Source organism: Achroia grisella, unplaced genomic scaffold (genome assembly GCF_030625045.1).
Source record: "Achroia grisella isolate CSIRO2021 unplaced genomic scaffold, CSIRO_AGI_Agris_v1 utg511, whole genome shotgun sequence".
Lineage (NCBI taxonomy): Eukaryota > Metazoa > Arthropoda > Insecta > Lepidoptera > Pyralidae > Achroia > Achroia grisella.
Genome location: NW_026712905.1, coordinates 2,329,891 through 2,350,873, shown reverse-complemented (window position 1 = coordinate 2,350,873; position 20,983 = coordinate 2,329,891). Strand labels below are relative to the sequence as shown.

General features: G+C 32.1%; 2 protein-coding genes across 2 annotated transcripts; one reads left to right on the top strand and one right to left on the bottom strand.

Moving 5' to 3' along the window:
* Nucleotides 1-934: 934 nt before the first annotated feature.
* LOC131846566 (eukaryotic translation initiation factor 2-alpha kinase) lies at nucleotides 935-16,536 on the bottom strand. The gene is made up of 16 exons (XM_059195901.1): nucleotides 16,277-16,536; nucleotides 12,483-12,600; nucleotides 11,559-11,709; nucleotides 10,279-10,456; nucleotides 9,684-9,843; nucleotides 8,563-8,706; nucleotides 7,954-8,140; nucleotides 6,891-7,338; nucleotides 6,063-6,203; nucleotides 5,725-5,738; nucleotides 5,561-5,567; nucleotides 4,715-4,967; nucleotides 3,869-4,033; nucleotides 3,289-3,499; nucleotides 2,665-2,858; nucleotides 935-1,973 (listed from the first exon to the last, which is right to left on the bottom strand). The coding sequence occupies exons 1-16, from the start codon at nucleotides 16,423-16,425 to the stop codon at nucleotides 1,830-1,832; spliced, it is 2,664 nt and encodes an 887-aa protein (XP_059051884.1). The 5' UTR covers nucleotides 16,426-16,536; the 3' UTR covers nucleotides 935-1,829.
* Nucleotides 16,537-16,867: 331 nt separating this feature from the next.
* Nucleotides 16,868-20,833, top strand: LOC131846541 (zinc finger CCHC domain-containing protein 10). The gene is made up of 4 exons (XM_059195875.1): nucleotides 16,868-16,974; nucleotides 17,092-17,191; nucleotides 17,270-17,446; nucleotides 17,817-20,833. The coding sequence occupies exons 2-4, from the start codon at nucleotides 17,148-17,150 to the stop codon at nucleotides 18,007-18,009; spliced, it is 414 nt and encodes a 137-aa protein (XP_059051858.1). The 5' UTR covers nucleotides 16,868-16,974; nucleotides 17,092-17,147; the 3' UTR covers nucleotides 18,010-20,833.
* The last annotated feature ends 150 nt before the right edge of the window (nucleotides 20,834-20,983 follow it).

Below are 20,983 nucleotides of genomic sequence, written 5' to 3'. Positions count from 1 at the left end.
AAATATAATATATATATATATATATATATACTACAATATTCGCCATAACGTTATGGACTATTTTTAACAACTAGTGACTAATCAATACATTCTTAATAATATCATACACATTAAAGCAGAATCACAAATAATCAATAATCTTTGTCACAGCTGCCAAATACCACTAAAACTTCACCATTACAATGTAATCGAAATAGACCATAGACAAAAAAAACGTGATTTTTATTCGACCATAGTCATTATAGAATCTACACCTTTTCATTATTTATGTACAATGAATGGATGTACCTATGTATGCAACTTATTCTATTACTTCAACACCTATCATGTTAATATTACCACTGGACTTTATAAATTATTTCATGGACCTATAATACTGGCATGACTATCGAATAAAAAAAAGATGTAATGGTATATACTCTGGTCTTTTCGAATAACCTTTTTTAAATTTTATATTTAGATTTAAATTTTATATTTAGAATACCTGCCTTGATTATAAACTTAAAAGACGTAAAGTATATACTGCTAGTACCTACTACAATAAGTGTTGAACTATATTTTCGCTTCTAACTTCCAAATCAAAAACGAAATTTAATGGGTATTTACTTAATTCTGTTTTTTCTTATCTATCGATAATCAAAAAGCCAATATTTTTGATTAATCAGTGTTCCAGCGAATCGCCTCAAACTTTCTGGCAATAAATTAAGCGAACCGAAATTACGCTAGTGAGTAGTGGAACTCACTTAAATCAGTGATTTATTATCGATGATAAATTATGATTGACTTTTTGATTACTTTATTAAAAGAACAATTAATATTGAACTAAGAAGTAAATAATTGGTTATGATTGAAATTATAATTACAATTAATAGAAAGTTGTCAAAGATACAAGAGAAACTTGTGAAAAATCGTTTTCTACCGATATGGCAATAGAAGTAAACTAATGTTCATTCTGCAGTAATATTATATAAATATGTACACCGCACTTACCCTTAAGACTTGCAAAACTCGAAACAAATGTCGCGAAAGACGAAAACATAGAAGTTCATTAAATCTATACACAGTGATAAGGCAACAAAAATTAAGTTTCTCTTGTAATTTTATAAGGGTACATCCACACATTACGTCACATTAATTTCATGATATGACACCATCACCTTGTTGGTCACATTTGTCAGACTCCCCTAATCCCTACTGTGACGTCAAATATTTTACAAATTATTGAATTACCAAACAAATAGGAAGCTCGATTTTATTTAGATTTCCATTTAACGCAATAATAACACAATTCTATTTAACATAATAAATATCTCAGGACAATTCACACAGCGTCATGTAGTCCTAAACTAAGCATAGCTTGTCATGGGTACTAGACAACTAATAACAAAGACATATTTTCTTTTGTAAATACATACATAAAATACATATCAACCAGCCGATACAAACAATCATACTCATGAAGACAATCGTTTGTACCGTGCGAGGATCAAACCCGCGACCACTGCACGTAAGGCGGTAAGCTAAACAGCCAGACTACCGAAGCCTAACCGAATTAATAAAATGTACATTTGAAATGTGACGTCACGAAATGTATGATTCCTCCCACTCTTTGTCACACTATGTCACATATCGTCTAGTCCTCATTTTCTTTATCACATGACGTAATTTATAGATAACACCCTTCAAAATGTATGCATGAATAATAGAACCGTACCTCAGATGTTACATTAATACATACTTCTTTTACATCTCTTCAATGCAGAATTATACTTTTATACTGCCTTTGAAAGACTCTTTAATATAACTTACAAAAAGTTACAATTTAATCATCAAGCGAGGACAGCAGGACCCGGTGGCAGTGTGAAATGATATCGGGAATCTGTGTGATCGCGGAGAGGAGCTCTCGCGCGAACGCCCATAGCAGTGGGCCGTTTTGAAGGGTCTGCACTTAGCATCAGTTTTAACACTTCAGTCTGTAACAATAAAAATCTATATGTTTATTTCTTATGTCACTGTCAAAAGTCTGTGTCACAAAAGGTAACTGTTAGGAGGTGGGCATCATGGCTACAGATAGATCAAAGTACGAAAATAATAATAATAACACAGGACAAAAAACACAGCGTAATCTAGTCCCAAACTACGCATGAGCTGAGCCCATAGCATGATAACTGATATATGTACATAGATACATTTATATAATACATACACAATAGACATTGAAATCCACACCGATACAAACAATCATACACATGAATACAAATGCTTGCACAGTGCGAGGAATTGCTCCCGCGACCATCAGAAGTAAAGAGGTGTGGTAAACCGCTAGACCACTGAGGCTGTCAATTAGTAGGAAATATTTTGTGGCCTCCGAGGAACTTCTATGTTAACAGGTTACCCTACTACTTTCCATAATTTACAGAAATGTTAATCGTAATGTATTGATAAAATAATTTCATACAATAAATAATAATTCTACTAAATTTATATTGAGTAAAATATTCTTAAATTAAAGAAAAAAAACTAAAAAATTAAAAAAATTAAGCAGTAAAATTATGTGCATTGTAACGGGATCTGTAGAACCCCTACATACCTATAGACTGAATCCTGTTCATACATCAAACACAGTAAAATAAGTTAGTCTAAAAATAAATGATGCAACCTTACCTCCTGAGGGTACTTGTGTTGGAAGGTAGGCATGAATTTGTGCTCACGTAACATCTGTAGACAGTGCACTCTCTCAGAGTCGGTACCGAATGGCTGCAGCAACTCGAACAGGATCACGCCCAGCGAGTATATATCCACTTTGTAATTATACGGTAGGCCTTGGACTTGTTCCGGCGACATGTAAAGACGAGTACCTAATACAACATATAACAATATATTATTTAATTAACAATACACTTGCAGGAGATAAGGGATATTATCATTAATATAGATTTATAGTCAGACCCAAATTTTGCCTGAATTAGTGCAGATTTCATACTATTGTAATGTGAATTATTTGAATTTGTTGGCATGTTACACTGGATTGATTATTCTTAGTTATATATTGTTCTATTAAATACAAGGGAGAGAGAGAGAGAGAGAGAGAAAATAGTCAAGCTCAGTTTAGCTTGAGACTAGATGGCGCTGTGTAAATTGTCCAGTCAACAGCTAAGTAAAGGCTCTGTCAGCTTGTAACATTAATGTTTAAGTTATTTTATATTTTCCTTCATTTTATTATGCTACATTAAGAAATATAAAACGTTAATATTTATTATTTATTTATTAAAGAATAATTGCACTCACCAACTTGATGTGTATGCTTGGTATGCGCATCAAAGGGAGGAGCCTCCCCGTCTTGAGAATTATCGCTCATATCCGTCACCAGACCGAAGTCTCCGATCTTCACTTTGCCGTCGGGGGCAAAGAATATGTTGCTAGGTTTCAGATCGCGATGTATAAGACCATCTAGATGTACGTACTCAACAGCTGACACTATTTGTCGAAACAAGATTGCCTGAAGAACAATATTTCATTATTAAATTGATTTCTTATCAGAATTTAAATAACTAGACTATCAATGAGAAATAAATAATTTATATGAATAAAAAATTATGGCCGACATGTATGTACGCACATAACTTTAGAACGAGTGCAGATAATCCAATTTTTTTGTTGTGTTTTCAATTATCTGAACAATGTTTGTATGAAAGAAAATGCTTCTAAAACAATGCGAAAAACTGAAAAAGGTTAAAAGAAATCCATATATCAATATGGATATATATTTACTTATTATTTATTATGATTAATTAAGGCAACACTAAATATTAAAAGAAATGAAAGCAAAGGAAAAATTGTTAAAAAAAAATAGACAACAAAAGCTTACGATGTTGCCCCTCGTCTCGGCGGTGCGGTTGTTCCGCAGCCAATCATGCAAGCTGTCGCGCTGACACAGCTGCATCTGTATATAGAGGTAGGTGTCGGGCACCGCCTCCCCGCCGGGACCGCCCCCCACGCACATGTCCAGCGACCAGTGACGCTTATGCCCCTTCTGTGGGAAATAAACACAGTTCAAAATTTAATACGGCTAGTTCTAGATTTACTGCTTTGAGTTTTGAGTGACTTCGATAGGTCGTACGAAAATTATCTAAGTATTAGCACAGATAACATAAAAGACCGACTGATTTTCTGTAAGGAGGCAACTAAACTTTGGTGAATGGGATTGATAGTAATATGAACTAATAAACCTATTGCTAGCATGTAACATGTCAGATTACTCCTAGAATTCGATTCCTTAGTTACGATGAGCTAACTAACCTGATCAGAGATAACTAACCTTATATTACCATCCTCAACTGGCGCCTCGATAAGCGGGTAGATATTCCATTACGATTTCTTAAATAAAACTAATCCTGGGTTACTTATGCGTTCATCTTGGTCTTCCCACTTTATCCTAGTGTGACTGTGTATGGCTTTTATTCTTATATTTTCTAAATAATTACGTGTCGCATTTCTATGTAGATTTTAAAAATTAAATATGAAAACTTATTTAGTTACTTAGTAAAATTTTCACTGTCTAGCACTGCACCGATAATATCAGAAATGTATTTCTATACGCATATGTTTAAAAATTCATAAATAATACGTAACGTAATAGTACACTTATACTCTATGCTTAGGTACCATAGATGTCACATACTATGTCTATGACAGTATATAACGATGTACTAACCTTTTTCTTTGTAGGAGTAGGTGAACTTTCAGTTGGAGAACTTTGAGAGATCTGTTCACAGCCCTTCACTCGCTCCAATCTCTTATCTATTGAACATCCGTTATCAGCGCTAGACTGTTTCCTGAATGACGCGTTCGGGTCACTGCTGTGCAATGAATGTTTCTTTGGTATTTCGGAAGAGATCGTTAATTCCGCTTTCTTTGATAGATTCTCGTCGAACACTATCGAGAATGAGTCACTGCAACTACTTGACCTAAATTATTAATAAAAATTAATAATTACTAGTCGTGACCCGTGACGCTATATGCGCTACATACAGCTATATTATTGATGATTTGGATTTTTTTTAAATCAGTCTTTTTTTTATTATCCACCACCAACAAACTAATCAATTAGATTATTTGCATGTTGCTTTGTGCTTTAAATATGACATAGATTCACAAGTACTATTCGACTACAAAAGATTTCACTTATGGAAACGTTTCAATATATCATCACTAAGTACAACAGATATGGAAAGATCATTAGCATTCCTGACAACCTAAACTTACGGTTTAACATAGCAATGTATGACTATTTACAACAGTAAGGTTTTAGATTCTTCCCTAGATTTTCTAATGTACCTGGAAAGACAAACAAGTTGACTGACCAATGTATCTAAAGCAAAGTAGCAACGTAGGAAGAATTCATAGTTTCCTTTTGATCATTTTATTGCTAAGTTATTGTAGTTATTGTAGTTGAATAAAATAAGAATTAAAAATTATGTTTAACATGTAAAACAACAATATAAAAATAACAAATATATACATGTATATAAAATATGTCTGTATATATTTATCTGCTGACCGTAACACTACCACAAATGCAAAAATGTCTTTAAATTGATTCCATTACGTTGCTATATCTGAGAACTAAGGCGTCATGTAATATAGGGGACAGGGAGACGGGGGGGGGGGGGGGGGGGGGGGGGGGGGGGGGGGGGGGGGGGGGGGGGGGGGGGGGGAGGGAACCGTCGTCCATTTCACTGTATTAAACAATTATGATCGTGAATATATTAATAAAAAAAACAAGATTTTCATTTATTAAAATAATATTCATCTGCATATGTCGCAAAACAAAGACAAACCTATATATATATATGTATATATAATTAGGAAGAATCACAATAGAAAGGCAAAAGTAATAGTAAGTGCATTGTATGAAGAATCGAATCTGCTACCATCAGAAGTAAACCAATGTGCTAAACTGCTCTAGCACCGAGACCATCAAATATTATAATATTTGATAGTCTCGGTCTATGATATATCATAAATATACATAACACATCAACGGCAGGTTTTACACTGACCTGAACCACTGCCGGTCACGTTCACGCTGCCACTGCGGCGGAGGCACCTCGATCCAGGAGTTGAAGTACCTTACGATGTGCTCGTGCTCCAACTTGGCCAACGCTCGCACCTCGCGGTAAACGCGTTGACGTTTCTCCTCCCTTGCATAGCAAACGCAAATATTTACAATGTATTTCAGGTTTATTCATCAATAAATTATACAAAAGGAGTTAAACACTGTGTTAGTTATTATTTATTTATTTAACTGTAATGCAAAGTGTACATATATCGGACTTAATACCATATGGCGTTATCTACCAGTCAACCATGAGTAGTGCGGTGTAAGATTGTTGGCGGTACACTAATATAAATGTGACTAAAAAATCAATAAATTTCTTTTAAAAATAGTAGTGTCACTCTGATGATTGTAACGGTGGTTTTACATTGAATAATATTACATATTAATGTACATGTATTACATATATAAAGTGATGTTTGATGTGTGATCAGGATTCATTCTATAGGTAGGGGTTAGTAGGAGGTGGTTCTACAGGTCCTGCGTACAGAGATTTACTATTACTGCATTATCATTGCTCGAGATTTATTTTTATTTAATTAAGAACCCGTTCCAGCTTCCCACGGATGCATTACAAATCTTTGAATTTCTCAGCTTATTGTATACTATAATACATATTATACATATAAACCTTCCTCATGAATCACTCTATTTATTGCTGAAACCTGCAATAAATTCCATTACTTAATTTGAAAGATATAAGCGAACAGACAGTGATAACGACTTTTAATAACAATTTTACACCATGTAAAGATAAATAAAAAATACTCACTTCCTTGGCAACGTAATCCTCTTGATAGCATAATCTCTATGGTCAATATTGTTCCTCGCTTCGAACACCACTCCAAAGCCCCCCCTACCGAGGCATCTCAAAGGCGTAAAGTCTGTCTCGTATCTACTTGAAAACTCGGGCGTATTTGTCACAACGGGTGGCTGGTACGGGGGCGGCGGCTCCACTACTGGCAAAGTGGTGGACGGTCTGTCTTTCGACGGGAATAATTTGGGCCAAACAATCAAATTGAAAAGTAGTACTGAACTGGCGACTATTACTAGGACTTCTTTCCACCAATACCATAGTGAAGAGACGTGAACATGGATGTGATGGTCAAACTCTTCATCACTGCTGTTCGGTAATATTATATCAGGAATATTGGTGTCCTCAGACACTTGGACTGCCTGGTCGCAAGTCTCTTGGAGGTAAAGAAAGAAACCGTGACTGCCTGCAAAGAAATAGCACAATTTAGTAATAGACTCTGATATTTTAAAAGTTGTTAACGGATATCGTGGACTCGAAGTTTATCACATAACCTAACTTTCGATGATCCCGGGTTCGGTTCTTCGCATGGTAAAAAACATTTCGTATTCATGATTATGATTGTTTGTATCGGTTAGGGTGTTTTTTATGTATTACAAAGAAAATATCTAAGTATTTATATCAGTGTCTAGTACCCTTAAAACATTGACACTAACTGAGGTAATATAATTAAATATATTACCAGAGATAAACTTTGAAAAAATTGTCTCTGGGTACCTCTATCGCAGCTATTTTAGGTAACCGCAAAGTAAGGTTTGTAACCGGTGCTTCGACTGAAGAGCGAGATATTGAAGTGAAATTACAGGATACGTAAGTATAACATCTCATACGAGGCGCTACATGATAACGTACATCGTTTATGTATATCGACGACGATTAGTGAGTACCGCCAAATGGGCAGTAAATTTGTTTATTATAAATACATAAAAAAACTGTCGATCCACCTATACACAACGTTCCAACAACACTTGTTATAATATTTCTATGAGTTATTAGCTATTAAAAAAAAACACTTTCTTACCCATCTGCCTAGTATTGCCATATAACGTCATAAGAGATAAGCTGTTAGGGTCAGGTTCTTGTATGGACAACCCTTTTTCATCACCATTTATGAGAGGTCGGGAGTGAAGCATTTTCCATGGTAGAGGTCGGCTTGATACTGCAGTCTCTAATTTTTGAGTGTATGTTAAACTTTCTTGGACGTACAACTGTTGAATACAGATGTATATGTTAGTAACAGTCCATGTCAAGAATTAGAAATTAAGCATAATGTCTTGCAGTTCTATACTGTTAGCACATGAAACATCTTTTTGTAGAAAAGCTATTAAATTATTTGTAATAATAAAACATACTAGTTACTACTAGTTTGTTGCCTAGTCTAAATTTCTCTAATTCTAGTCTAAGTTCAGAACGGTCTAATAACCTGTGAGCCGAGTATGGAGTGGAATACTGTAAGACAGGTTTTCCTAGCACATATCTCTTATATTATTATATTTATAAGATGTTTATTAAAAAAAAATGAATACGAAGATCTATGAAGAACAGAAGGAAATAAAATATATAATAATAAAAAAAAAATATGGATGTAATCCGAATTAAAATAAATAATATTATTATAAAAAAAACAAACCTGATCATTGTGCAGGCCGATGTACAAGGACGGGGATGTTGTAACGCCAGGGCTGGCGAGTGCTCGAGCGGCCTCCCACACGACGTCCACGCTCTGTAGCGAGCCACCCTGAAGCCGCCACACACTAGCTACCGGCGCCTCCAACTGCAGACACATAGGACTTATATTACAATAGTTCGTAATGTAATTGGAGTGGCTTACAAGCTGACGCCCCACCTGATGGTAAGCGATAACAGTCGCGAATAGCACTATGTGGGGTAAGAGGTTTGTTAGTAATGTGGACAATCTCATGGGTAGCACTACATTATCTCATGTCGACTGTCACGCGGTTCTCCCTGGTCACCGTCATGATAAATTCCTGGCGAATTTGTCACGATGGGCTTACGGACCTGACTTCGTGTTCAATCTATATCTGGTACCTCTCTAGCGTAAACCGTTAGCGAAGGACGAGAGCAGCTTTCCATATCATCCGTAAAAAAAATATAGCACTACCACATCACTTTATCATGGGACGCACGCAATGTTGCTAGTCGGAAGGACTATGATGTTATTCCTTTTGTTCTATATTTTTACTATATCATCACAGAAAAATAAGCTTTATAGCAAGCTGTGTGGAGATTCTAATAGGTGAGACTGAGGTACCCATGTTGATACCATATTATTCGTAACAAAGTCGATTGTATTCAATTTGAATAGTAAAAGAATTACGTAATTCTGATTTTCAATACTTCAATAAGGAAGAGGAAATATATCTTATCTCTAACAATGTAAAAGTCATAACTTATTACCATGTTTTTATTTCTAATCGACACTAGTTTTAGGCGCAATAATGTTCGTTTAATCGTTATAGTTTGGGACTTCTTTTATTTACCAAGCGACTTGGTCATCTGATATTATATCTTCTTTAAAAAACCACCGTAGAGATAATGATAATTTCAATTTGTACTAAAACTTTGTTTTGCTTTCACCCTTGCGACACATAAAGCCACTATGTCTTTCCTTTGTAAATGTATCTTTTCTGTACCTAATGAATACTATGTGTTTGTATTTAGTGCATAAAGAATCTACCTACATATATCATTAAGTAAATTAAAAGAAGCAAGCTGTGTAGTCGTCTGTACCTTTTGTCTCCAGAGTACGTCGGCATCGCCAGGCCGACGGATAGCCACCACCCCTTCAGGTAACGCGACCCCCACCGTCACCGGCGACGCGGGTCCGCTGGGTCCCATGCATTCCCGCCGGCTCAGTGCTAGCTGGTGTTCCGCGACACTGAAGTTCCATCTGTACCAAACAGTAATAATGAATTTCACTAGTTTTATGCGACTCTACTGTTACTCACAATGCAGGCATAGATAACAGTTATATCTTATTATTACGGTACGTTGGACGCATCTTTTGGCTAGTAAATATTTAATATAAAAAAAATAAAAATGTCCAACTCTTAGCGACTTTTAAAATATTTTAACAATATTGACTTTTGTTTTTAAATTTAGGTGTTGATTATCTATGTAAGTTTTGTAAATCATATGCTAATGAAAAATACAGAAGTTTAGAGATCGCGCGTCTGACGAACAAAAATACACGTGCTATCTTATTACACCCTGTTTCACCCTTATCATCTTTCGTGATTATTACCGAACTCCCCTTTCGAGCATAATGTTATTAAAAGATGGTCCCTAAGAATAACTCGAACAAACGGTAAAAATTATAACTTACTTCTCATGTCCGTTCCGGGGGTCAAGAGCACGCAGGGTGCTGGAATGTCGCCGTAGAACCAGCACATCAATGCCGGCGCCAGCCCTTTGTTGTTCACTGTTGCAACCGCTAGACCCGCACTCGTAAACTACGCCGCCTGTACTCGCGTCCACGCCTAGCCATAATGTCTCACGTGCTCCTAAAGAAATAACATTTTTTTTATGAATGATAATGGAATGGTGTATCCCTAATGGTGCACCCCTCTGCGCTAACCGTTTACGCTGACGGGGCATTCCATTATCACCTATTAAAAAGAAAACTGTCATACCGGAAAAAAATGCGACGTCGCTTATCCTTTAATTTCACTATCATATTTCAACCATCGTATGGTATAGTTTATTATAAACGTTGTGTACGTACATTTGTATACATATTTTGTATACAAATGACACGGCAGCTATTATTTCTAATAAAAAATCGATAGCTTATTAGCTATTCATATAAAAGAAACAAACCAGAAGAGTATCAAACAATATAATGTCGATAACGAGCCTGATAACGACAAATACTTGTAATGACTCACTTCGACATCACAACAAACATTTCTACAATAATACAGTGTTCAGTCTAAGAAAAACCCAATTTTACTCCAATTCAATTGCGTCATATCTTAATCTAATTCATATAGCACTATACGAATAGTACGACTATCATAGAAATCTGCTACTTGCTGCTATTTTTATCTGCACTGGAAATGAGTTGAGGACAGATTGGATTGGAATAAAACCTTTTTTTATATAAAAAATAATATTACGTTTTCAGAATAAGATTACTAAAACACAATAAACTAGTCTAGTATATGTCTTTTTTTAAGGGATGATAATGAACTGGTGCACTCGCCTGCGCTAACTGTATACGCTAGCGGGGCACCAGTGGAGGATAATAAGAAAAGTATGAGGTTAGATCAGTTAGTCCATTGTGGCAAATTCACCAGGAATTTAACATGATGGTTTCCAGTGGGAACTGCGTGGAGGTCAATCTGACATGGTACTTTGCTAACAATGGGGTTATTAATCTACATTACTAACATTCCCTTTCCCCCCCTATGGGGTAGTCTGAGGCATAAAAAGTCAACGTAGTGCTAAATACAACACTTAACTCTGGTTTGTTTGGTTTTCTATGGTTCTAGTTTGTTTGATCAGTTTATTCCATCACCGAGAGTCAGTCACACATATAAATTGCTAAACATTTTTTTTTCTTGTAAACAGATATAATATTTTCGATCTTTGTACAATACTTACCCGCTATGACAAGATCATCGGAATACTTGAAAGAAGATGACAACAGTTGTTCAGCATCAAATGGGAGTGGCTCTATAGTTTCTCCACTCAGGCTGTACAGTCCTCCACGAAGTGACGGAACCAGTCGCACCCATTTGCCACCAGATGTTAACTAAATTCGAAACAATTGAAGCTTACATCATATCTAATTTAATAAAGATTGCCTTAACCAACCTCAATAAAGTATCTTATTATTTTTTTCATACATAATAATTGTAAATAAATATAATTATTATGTATGAAAAAAATAATAATACTTATTGCAAGAGATACCAAATAGTATTTAATTATTAATTTATAATACAATAAATATTGGCGTAAGGAATTTAATTTTTAAACCTATGTAGTATATAAAAACGAATAATAAAATTCATTAAATAAATATTGTAATTTAATTTTCCAATACTAAAAATCTATCAACTTCACAATATTTTTAAGCTTACAAGTTCTGTCAGTTTTGAAATTATAAGTATAATATGAATATCCAAATAATAGTGAATCAATAAAGACAAAAGATAAATTTGACCCATAAAAGGATAACAAAATAGATCACATTTTAATCATCATCTCAGCCCGGAAGACGTCCACTACTGAACAAAGGCCTCCCCCAAAGATGTCCACGACGATCGGTCCTGCGCTGCTCGCATCCAATGCCTTCCAGCGATCTTGACCAGATCGTCGGTCCACCTTGCTTCCATTCCATTCCATTCATTCAACATTTCAATAATATAACAACTACTAACTTCAACATTTCAATAATTAAACAACAACTAATAAGGTTCATTTGTTACTCTTTTTTACATTGTTGATGATTATAGCAATTATAAGTTGAAAATAAACATAGAGAGGTACATGGAGATGAAAAAATTCTTAGAGGGAGCTCACCTCAACATGATGGAGATTGGATGACAATAGCGGTTGAGTCTGTAAATCCCATGCTTTAGTGCCATCATTTGTTGAGAAAGCTGTCAATCTTCCATCTAATGTGCTCACGATTACCAAGCTATGAACAAACATGTGTATTTAAGTAGAGGTTTCAATTATATAACAATGGTATGTTATATTACATATTAATAATGCTAAGTTTTGTAGACAACCTCTCCTGTCTAGTAGCTTCGCATTCTGCTTACCTTCTGATAGTCATAGATTCGAATCCATTCACAGGCCATTCAAGAGTCATGCATAAGATTGTTTTGATTGTTGTGTATCAGTCTGGGTGTTTTCTATGTATATTATGTATGTAACAGAAGTTCAGCTTGGGACAATATAACTTTATTACTTAACTAACTGACCCATGCAACATCAGCTATGTCACATCTACTCTTTTACCGTTTTCGCAACATTATCATTACTGTTGTGCTCCTATTGATCACAGTGTTATTTAGAGCTTTCTTCAATAAATGGACCATATGACACTAACATGTTTTCCAAATTGAATCTTTAGTACTAGTGGTTACCCTAGACATCCAAACTAACAAATAAAACAATAAAATTCTATGCCACTCTGGAGTAATATAAATTTAAGACCGTAAAATAAAAAAAAATCTCAAATCAATGTTGTGGTTTTAGAGATTATTTCTCATAAAATGTCTATCTCTCTATATATCGTATAAATATTACATTTTAATGGGGTTAATATAAAAATTAGCAAAATACATAGCAATGTACTTTTACAATAAAAAGATTAATCCATAATAAGAATTCTAATATTTCCTAACTTGATTCATAATATATATAGTGTAACAATTGCAGCACTTGAAATATTTAACAAGGAATCCATGCAAGATATGTAAAGAATAAATGCATTTACCTTATATTACTGGAACTAATAATAATGAATAACAATATTGGCACATCCCACTAATATATAATCATTAAGGATTTATATATTAGTGGGATGTGCCAATTAACATAAAAAACTGTAAAGATGACTTTTCAATTTCTTACATTCCCTTTTTTTTTTTTTGGTTCTGTTTATCCTTAATGGAAAATCTTACATTCCCATAGTTGTAAATAAAATGTCATTGTCAAAGTGACATATCATGTTGAGTCAACATCCCCACAGACAATTCAATAAACCCTAATGTTTTATAGATTGTGGTAAATTACATTAATAAAATAATCATAATAAATACCAAACAATAAAATTCTTCTATAAGTAAATATACTTAATATATTTAATATTTATAGAAGTCTTTCATTAATTAGTAATGTTTCATTTTATATCAATGATTACTTATTCTATTATTACATGTAAATGTGATCTAATTTATATAATCCAATACAATTTTACAAATATGGTTTATGGTATAATGTCTTCAACACATATAATATAATGCATAAAGTTCTAACTCAATATAATCTGGACAAGATTGCTTGTTTCTTATTATGGTATTCCTTATCAATTTCAAATTGCATTGTAGACATATGATTAAATAACTAACATCTAAAAACCTTCATAAACTGCCACATGTATAGTATATTAGTGTGATTGCTATGTATGTATATATGTAGTGTATGATAGTATATATAAAGTGATCTAGTTAGTACATTTTGTCTTAATCCTGTATTATTTATGCAATAACACTGTAACACTGTAATTTATGTATATATAGGGTCAAATGGTCTCTTCATGACCAGTTGGTGCTCTTATCATCTTCAAACTTAAGGAATTTTTAAAAGTAAAAGATTATAAATGAATTTATAACTTAAATGCATAATAGAAACTTCAAACTTATTTATTAAATTTCTTTTTTTTATAATTTTATAATAGTTATTTTGTTGTGCACTAAATAAATATATGCACTATAAATAAAGCTGCCCTTAATAAGCTTTCCATTAAGTATTGTCTTTAAACTATTGGGTAAAAAGTTATAAACTATTGGGTGAAGGTTTCCAAGCAGTAAGTGCTTGGAAATCTTCACCATGCTGCACAATATAAAGGGTTAAATTTACAATGTTAGGTTAATGCATTCTGCGAGTACTTCCCTTATATCTCAGTTCTCACAAGTCTCACTATTAACAATACGTTTTACAAAATCTGTTAATAATACTAATATGTATAGGCATGGTAACCAATTTAAGAACAGGTAGTCCATAAATGCAATGAGACTGCAATTTTACATAGCCCATCAGAAACCACCCCATATTTCAATAACATTTATCACCAATCAAATCATCAAATATAATGAAAATTCAACTTTATGTTAACTACAAACTCAACTTAAATGCATAAACTGTAAAAAAACTTATTTTATTTACAGCTGAAAATTTGGCACCTCACAAATTCTTTCTTTAAAAATCAACTGGTATCATTGGAGTCAAAATCATTAACTTACTGATTGATAATTAACATGTTCTGTTCATGTTCATTTCCACCATAGACAAAAGCAGAATAAGCATGCATTCAAAATAAACACTTAATGCATTATATGTTTCATATCATTAGGTTTTTTTTATAACATTGTCCTTGAACTAGAAAACCGGCTATTTGGCCTTACAAGTTATGAACATCCATCAGAATTCAAATAATTATAATGGGAAATAAACAAAAATATTAGCCAGATATTTTTATGGGACCTGCTTTATTAAAAAAAAGTATTTCATTAATTTTATTGTGATTTGTAATTTCATTTAGATAGGAGGCCTCTTAAACACTGACTGCATGAGCTCACGACTCTCAACTACAACTTGTGAACATCAACTATATTAGTTGAGACTGTTCAAATTCGGTTGTCCTATATATGTCCTGTTTTATTGAATACATAAAATAAAAATCATGTCAATAATTGACTAATTTAATTTGAAGTAACAGTGGATTTTAAGTAGGTGAAAAAATAGGGGTGGTAAAAAATAATGTATTCTCAAAGTGGACAGTAGACAAAATAAGTTTGGGAACCCCTGTTGTATAGCAAGGAACTGAACATTGACTGCACAATGTTTGTGTAAATAAACAATAATGAAATCTATAACTTAGGAGTTGAGACTTGGGTCCCTAGGAGCTGAAATTAGTATTCACTCAATTCTACTACTATTTATAGGAAATAATCATAGGTATGGGAATTTAAATTTGAATATCTCTATTATATTTAAAACTAAAATGAAATAAATATCAAACATATCTTTTTAAAATTGTGTAGCAGCAGAAACTTTGATAATACTTAGACTATAATATATTTTCATATACATACTTATATAAAAAAATATAATATACTTGCCATATTATAACTATATTAAACATATTATTTATATTTTTTAACTTTCAGACATGTATAACTATAAACTTATGTTTAACTTCATTACATACTCTTTCATTATTTTAACACTGCCTAAGTATTCAAAATGTTCTGTGCAGTCTGCAGTGCACTGGTAAAACTAAGAAACTGAGACTATCATAAACATGATAGTCTATCTGGAATCTAGAAGCTTCCATTGAAATACATAAGAACATGTCAGGACAAGTTTAACTAGAACATTAATTATTTTTTTTAAGAGTAATATTAATAATTACTTGAATCTCTAAATTTAAATGTACTTCAGGATACAATTAATACATTTTATATGAAGATAAGATAATTTGATGACTATATTAACTTTGTTTACATAATTCTAAATCGTAATACTTAGAGCGGCAAAATTGGAATATTAAATGTACTGTTATTTTAGGTATTAAAACTCACTCGGTAATAACTGGAACACCGTTTTCTACATTATGTGGATTACAGAAGGGTATCCTCTTGATATTATCATCCGACCGAATATAAGAAGAAAAACATGTTAAAATGAATGCCGCCTTCAAAGCTATGACTTTCCAGTACCAATCCGACATTTTATTATAGCAAAATAAATTTCGGACATTATAAAACCGAAAAAAATCGGTGTTTATTCTATTATGAAACTTTACAAAATATTACAAATTATGAAAACTTTAGATAACAAAAATGATAGTCGAAACCAGTCAAACCAAACACTAAAAAAAAAAGAAAAATGTTCTGGTACACGTAAGAAAAAGTTATGTGTCACTGTCAATACCATGTCTATTTTGACAAATGGAATTAAGGTTATTACATTATCTAGGAGTATGGATCATAATGAATTAATTTTATTTATTGATATTATATAATAAATGTGTCTGGGACAGAACTTCTAGGTCAAGAATATGGTTTCCATTGTTTTGAAGAGACGGACTCCGTGTTATCAGAATCAAGGGTACAATTAAGATATACTCAATGAAAAAGGTATCAATACGTCCAACTATGTTGATTCGATGTAGTATCTGTGGAAGGCGAACTATGAAATTTAGCCAAATACCTAATGTCAACTGTCAAATTCTGATAATCACACTAAATAATTTTCTTGTTTGATGTTGCATTTGATGGTTAGTTTTGATTTATTCATACCTACCTAATTTATTTTAATCGCAGTACATATCAAATCAAATTATTTACAATATAATAGTAATTTTCAAGTTTTTTAATCATTTGCTTTCCAACAGGGTTTGAGAACACAACTATCCATTATCCGTACCGAAATCTAATAAAATTCATCAATATGACTTTGGGTACTTATAACAGACACCAGGCGGAGAAGAAAAAGTAAGTAATTTTATATATAATCCTAATATTAATGTTTTAATTTCTTCTATATACATGATAATGAGTATTTTTTGTCAGGCAAGCTGCTTTAGCAGCAGCCTTTCCTCAAGGCATACGTTGCCAAAAATGCCTGGAATATGGACACTGGAGCTATGAATGCAAGGGAAAACGCAAAATTTTAGTTCGCCCGTCGCGTACTCAAATTCTTAAGAAGAATTTAAAAAACAAGGATGTAAAGGAAGAGGGCAACTGTAGGTAAGTATAAAACATTGAAAAATAATTTGCATCTATTGTGCAGTTTTAGATATGTAACGGTTTTTAATAATTTTTGATTTACCCTCCACTTCCATAATATTTTCACTGCAACAATATTGTTCGATAATTAAATTATTTCTTTTATTATTGATTTCTAATCTTAATATTTCAATATTATATAGGGACATCAAGATATTTATAACACCAAAAAAAAAGACTGATTCAGTTTCAACAGTTCCCTTAAAACTCTCAGTTGCCTAATTTTCAATTAAAAATATTTTATTGACCTGACCATATTTCTGAATAAGTGAAGTAACTTTTTTTGTGGTACCAAATGTAGTTACTAAGTTAAACATATTTAATTCTGCAGCAAAGGTGCTTGCAAGATACCGAACAAGAAGAAACGTCAAAACTCAGATTGTTCTGACTGTTCAGACAACAGTTCTTCATCTAGCAGTTCATCAGATTCCTCCTCAGACAGCTCATCGTCAGGAAGCGACAGCAGCGATTCCGAGAGTGACAGTGACAGCGGCAGTGAATCAGAATCTGGTAGCGATTCTTAAATAATAGTTCTCCTATAAAGTTCTATTCATAAGTTAATTTAATTAAAATAAAGTGTCACAGCACTTTATTTATCTGAATATTTTTCATTTTTATTATTTTTTCATATAAGTATTGAGTAATTAAATATGCTGGTCATTATATATAATATTTGTATTCAACAAGATTGCTCATGCTTAACACATTGTCACAAATTGCTTAAAAGGACAGTCTAATATTTCTTCAGTTAATCTACAACTATGTGCATGATCACATGTAAAAATAAGTTCTGTGTAAGGTGGGTAGTACATAATTTTGTTTTTGTCTTTAATATTGTATGTATCGTCTTTGTAATTCCTCAGATGCTGATAAACAATTTGAAAATATAATAGTATTAGCTCAAAAAGATTTTATCTTATTGTATATAAGTATTGTATTTATATTAGTTGGTCACATTTGTTAAAAACAAGTCTCTCTATAAGTAAGAAATGTGATTAAAGACAGCCAAGTTGTCTAATGATTTTGTGATCTAATTTCAGTCCCATTTTAGATTGAATATTGTTAAATACTCAGCTTGTTTATTGGTAAGAGGATAGTTTAGCATAACATTTATGATTTAGTGATTTAGTTAATAATATATGAAATGATTTTAATAATATTGCTAGTGGTTTTAACATTACATTGACATAACTGATAAAAGGCTTTGTAATAAAATGCTGTAGTAAAACTTTATAGATAAGTATTTATATCTGTGGTTTTATTTTATTTTCTTTAAAATGTAACACTATATAAGAAAAATGTAAGTGTTTAGGAGAAAATAAATCTTTTGCGACTAGTTAGTAACTTCATATGTCTGTAAATGTATTTAGATGAAAAACTCGGTGGAAAATTTGATATGAAATGATTTAATTAAAATTTGAACATACATTATTTGTTTTATTCAAATAAATTGTTATTTTTTGTTTCATAAAAAGAACAGATTAATATTTTTTTTTGACATCCGATCAATTTTTAATTTTTAATGATAATTTAATTAAAAAATAATAATAAAAATTAGTGATGTACGGTAGTCTAATACTTCATCAAGTGTTGAACATCATCAATGATTATCATAGTTGATATTTGATATATTTGAATCCAATAATATAAGGACGTAACTAACACCCTCTCTCAGACTAATTTGTTTTGTTAGTGGTGTTTCTATTACCAAATATCTTCGAAACAGTAAAAATGAAAATCAGGTGATTTTTTTGTCTATATTCAATATGTAAGTATATTATAGTTTAATGTACAAACAATTTACAATGTTCTCTCAATAGTTCCATTTGTTTATATCTGTACATAACTTTGATTTCGCTTTTGTGTAAGTCGGTATACGTATCATGGGCCTATTTATACATCAAATAAAATTATAAATGTCAGTATAACAAATATACAATTAATTACCAATATAGTACAGAGAACAAATAAATTAAATAGCATCCACCACCCGTTTTTTCTTCTCTACCCAAAGATTGTTCAGAAGTGATTGCTTAAGCGATAAGACCGCATTTGTACCTACATGTTCTAAATATTCAGTTTTTTAGAATTTTTTTAAGGTGCGATAGTGTAATAAATGAGTAGCGACAGATCATCCAAGGCAACGCTACAGTGGTAAGGTTAGAACCATCATGTTACAGGCTTGTAGATGTTCATTGTAACAGCAGGTAAATTGTAATTAGTCATATATAAAAGGATATTTAGTAAGCGTCTCTTTTCTGTTTCGGAAATTTCTCAATTGTAACATTTTTTTATAATCATTTCACTATTAGTTTTAATCCTGTTACCTATTGTCATTTGCATATTGCTCAAGTAAGTTGATTTGTAGAACAGTCATAAAGAAATTGCTGTGGTTTTGTTTAGCAGCTTTATCATCTACCATACCTTCTATTTTCAGGACAATGAGAGAATGTTGAAAGAAAATGAAATACTCGATAATCTCACAGCTTTTTTAATAAGGCAAATTATACATATCACCAGAAATAAAAAAAAACAAGTAATTGAAACATACTTTAATTGAGATTTTAAAAGCGATATATTGATCAATAAAGCATAAATTATCATTCTGCCATTTATTACAAAATATATCAATTGCATCACTGATCTGAAATACTGTACAGTAGGATTACATTCATATTATTATTAATAGAATTTAAATACATGGGTTGAGTTTGACCAAAGAGAATTGGTTTGAATAGGAAATTTGCCAAGTGACCAAAACATTTTGAGTAAATTTAAAGGTCTTATGGATTTTTGTTTCCCTAATGAAACTAATTTATTAGCAAATAATGTTGTGGAAGCGTAGTAAATGAATATTTATTAATCATACAAATATTTTCATTGATCTATAATAATTTTCCATAATTATGATGACAGTGGTAACGAATTTTTTTTAATATCAATAGATTTGAATCAACAATTGAAACACAACACAAAGGGCAAGTACTAAACTTAACATTACTTAATAATAACTAAATTCACATTATAACACCTAAAAAGAAAAACAGAGGCATTGGTGGGCTATTAACATTATAAAAAATGTATTGTATAAATTATTTAGACGGATATTTACCGTGAGTATATTATGAGCTTTGTCGACCTGTGATTAGGCGACTTGGAGTTCAATACTACTTATAGCGGTAAATATAACGTATATATATTGTATCATAATTGAGAAAATGAATACAGTAAAAAAATATACAGATTAAATTCACTGATATTTTAATGAGATTCCAAATTATCCAGTCATCTCATTTGAAACCTTAACATTTAATATGTACGATACATGTAACTTAGCATATTGTAAAATACAGTATAATAACTTATATTACTAGTTATTTAATATATTTGTACTTAAAGAAAAAAAAGTTATTTACCTAATCTTTTTCTACGATGTTTAAGCAGAGGTATAGGATATTTGTTAGATATTCTGTATTAAGAGATTTTCCGACATTTATA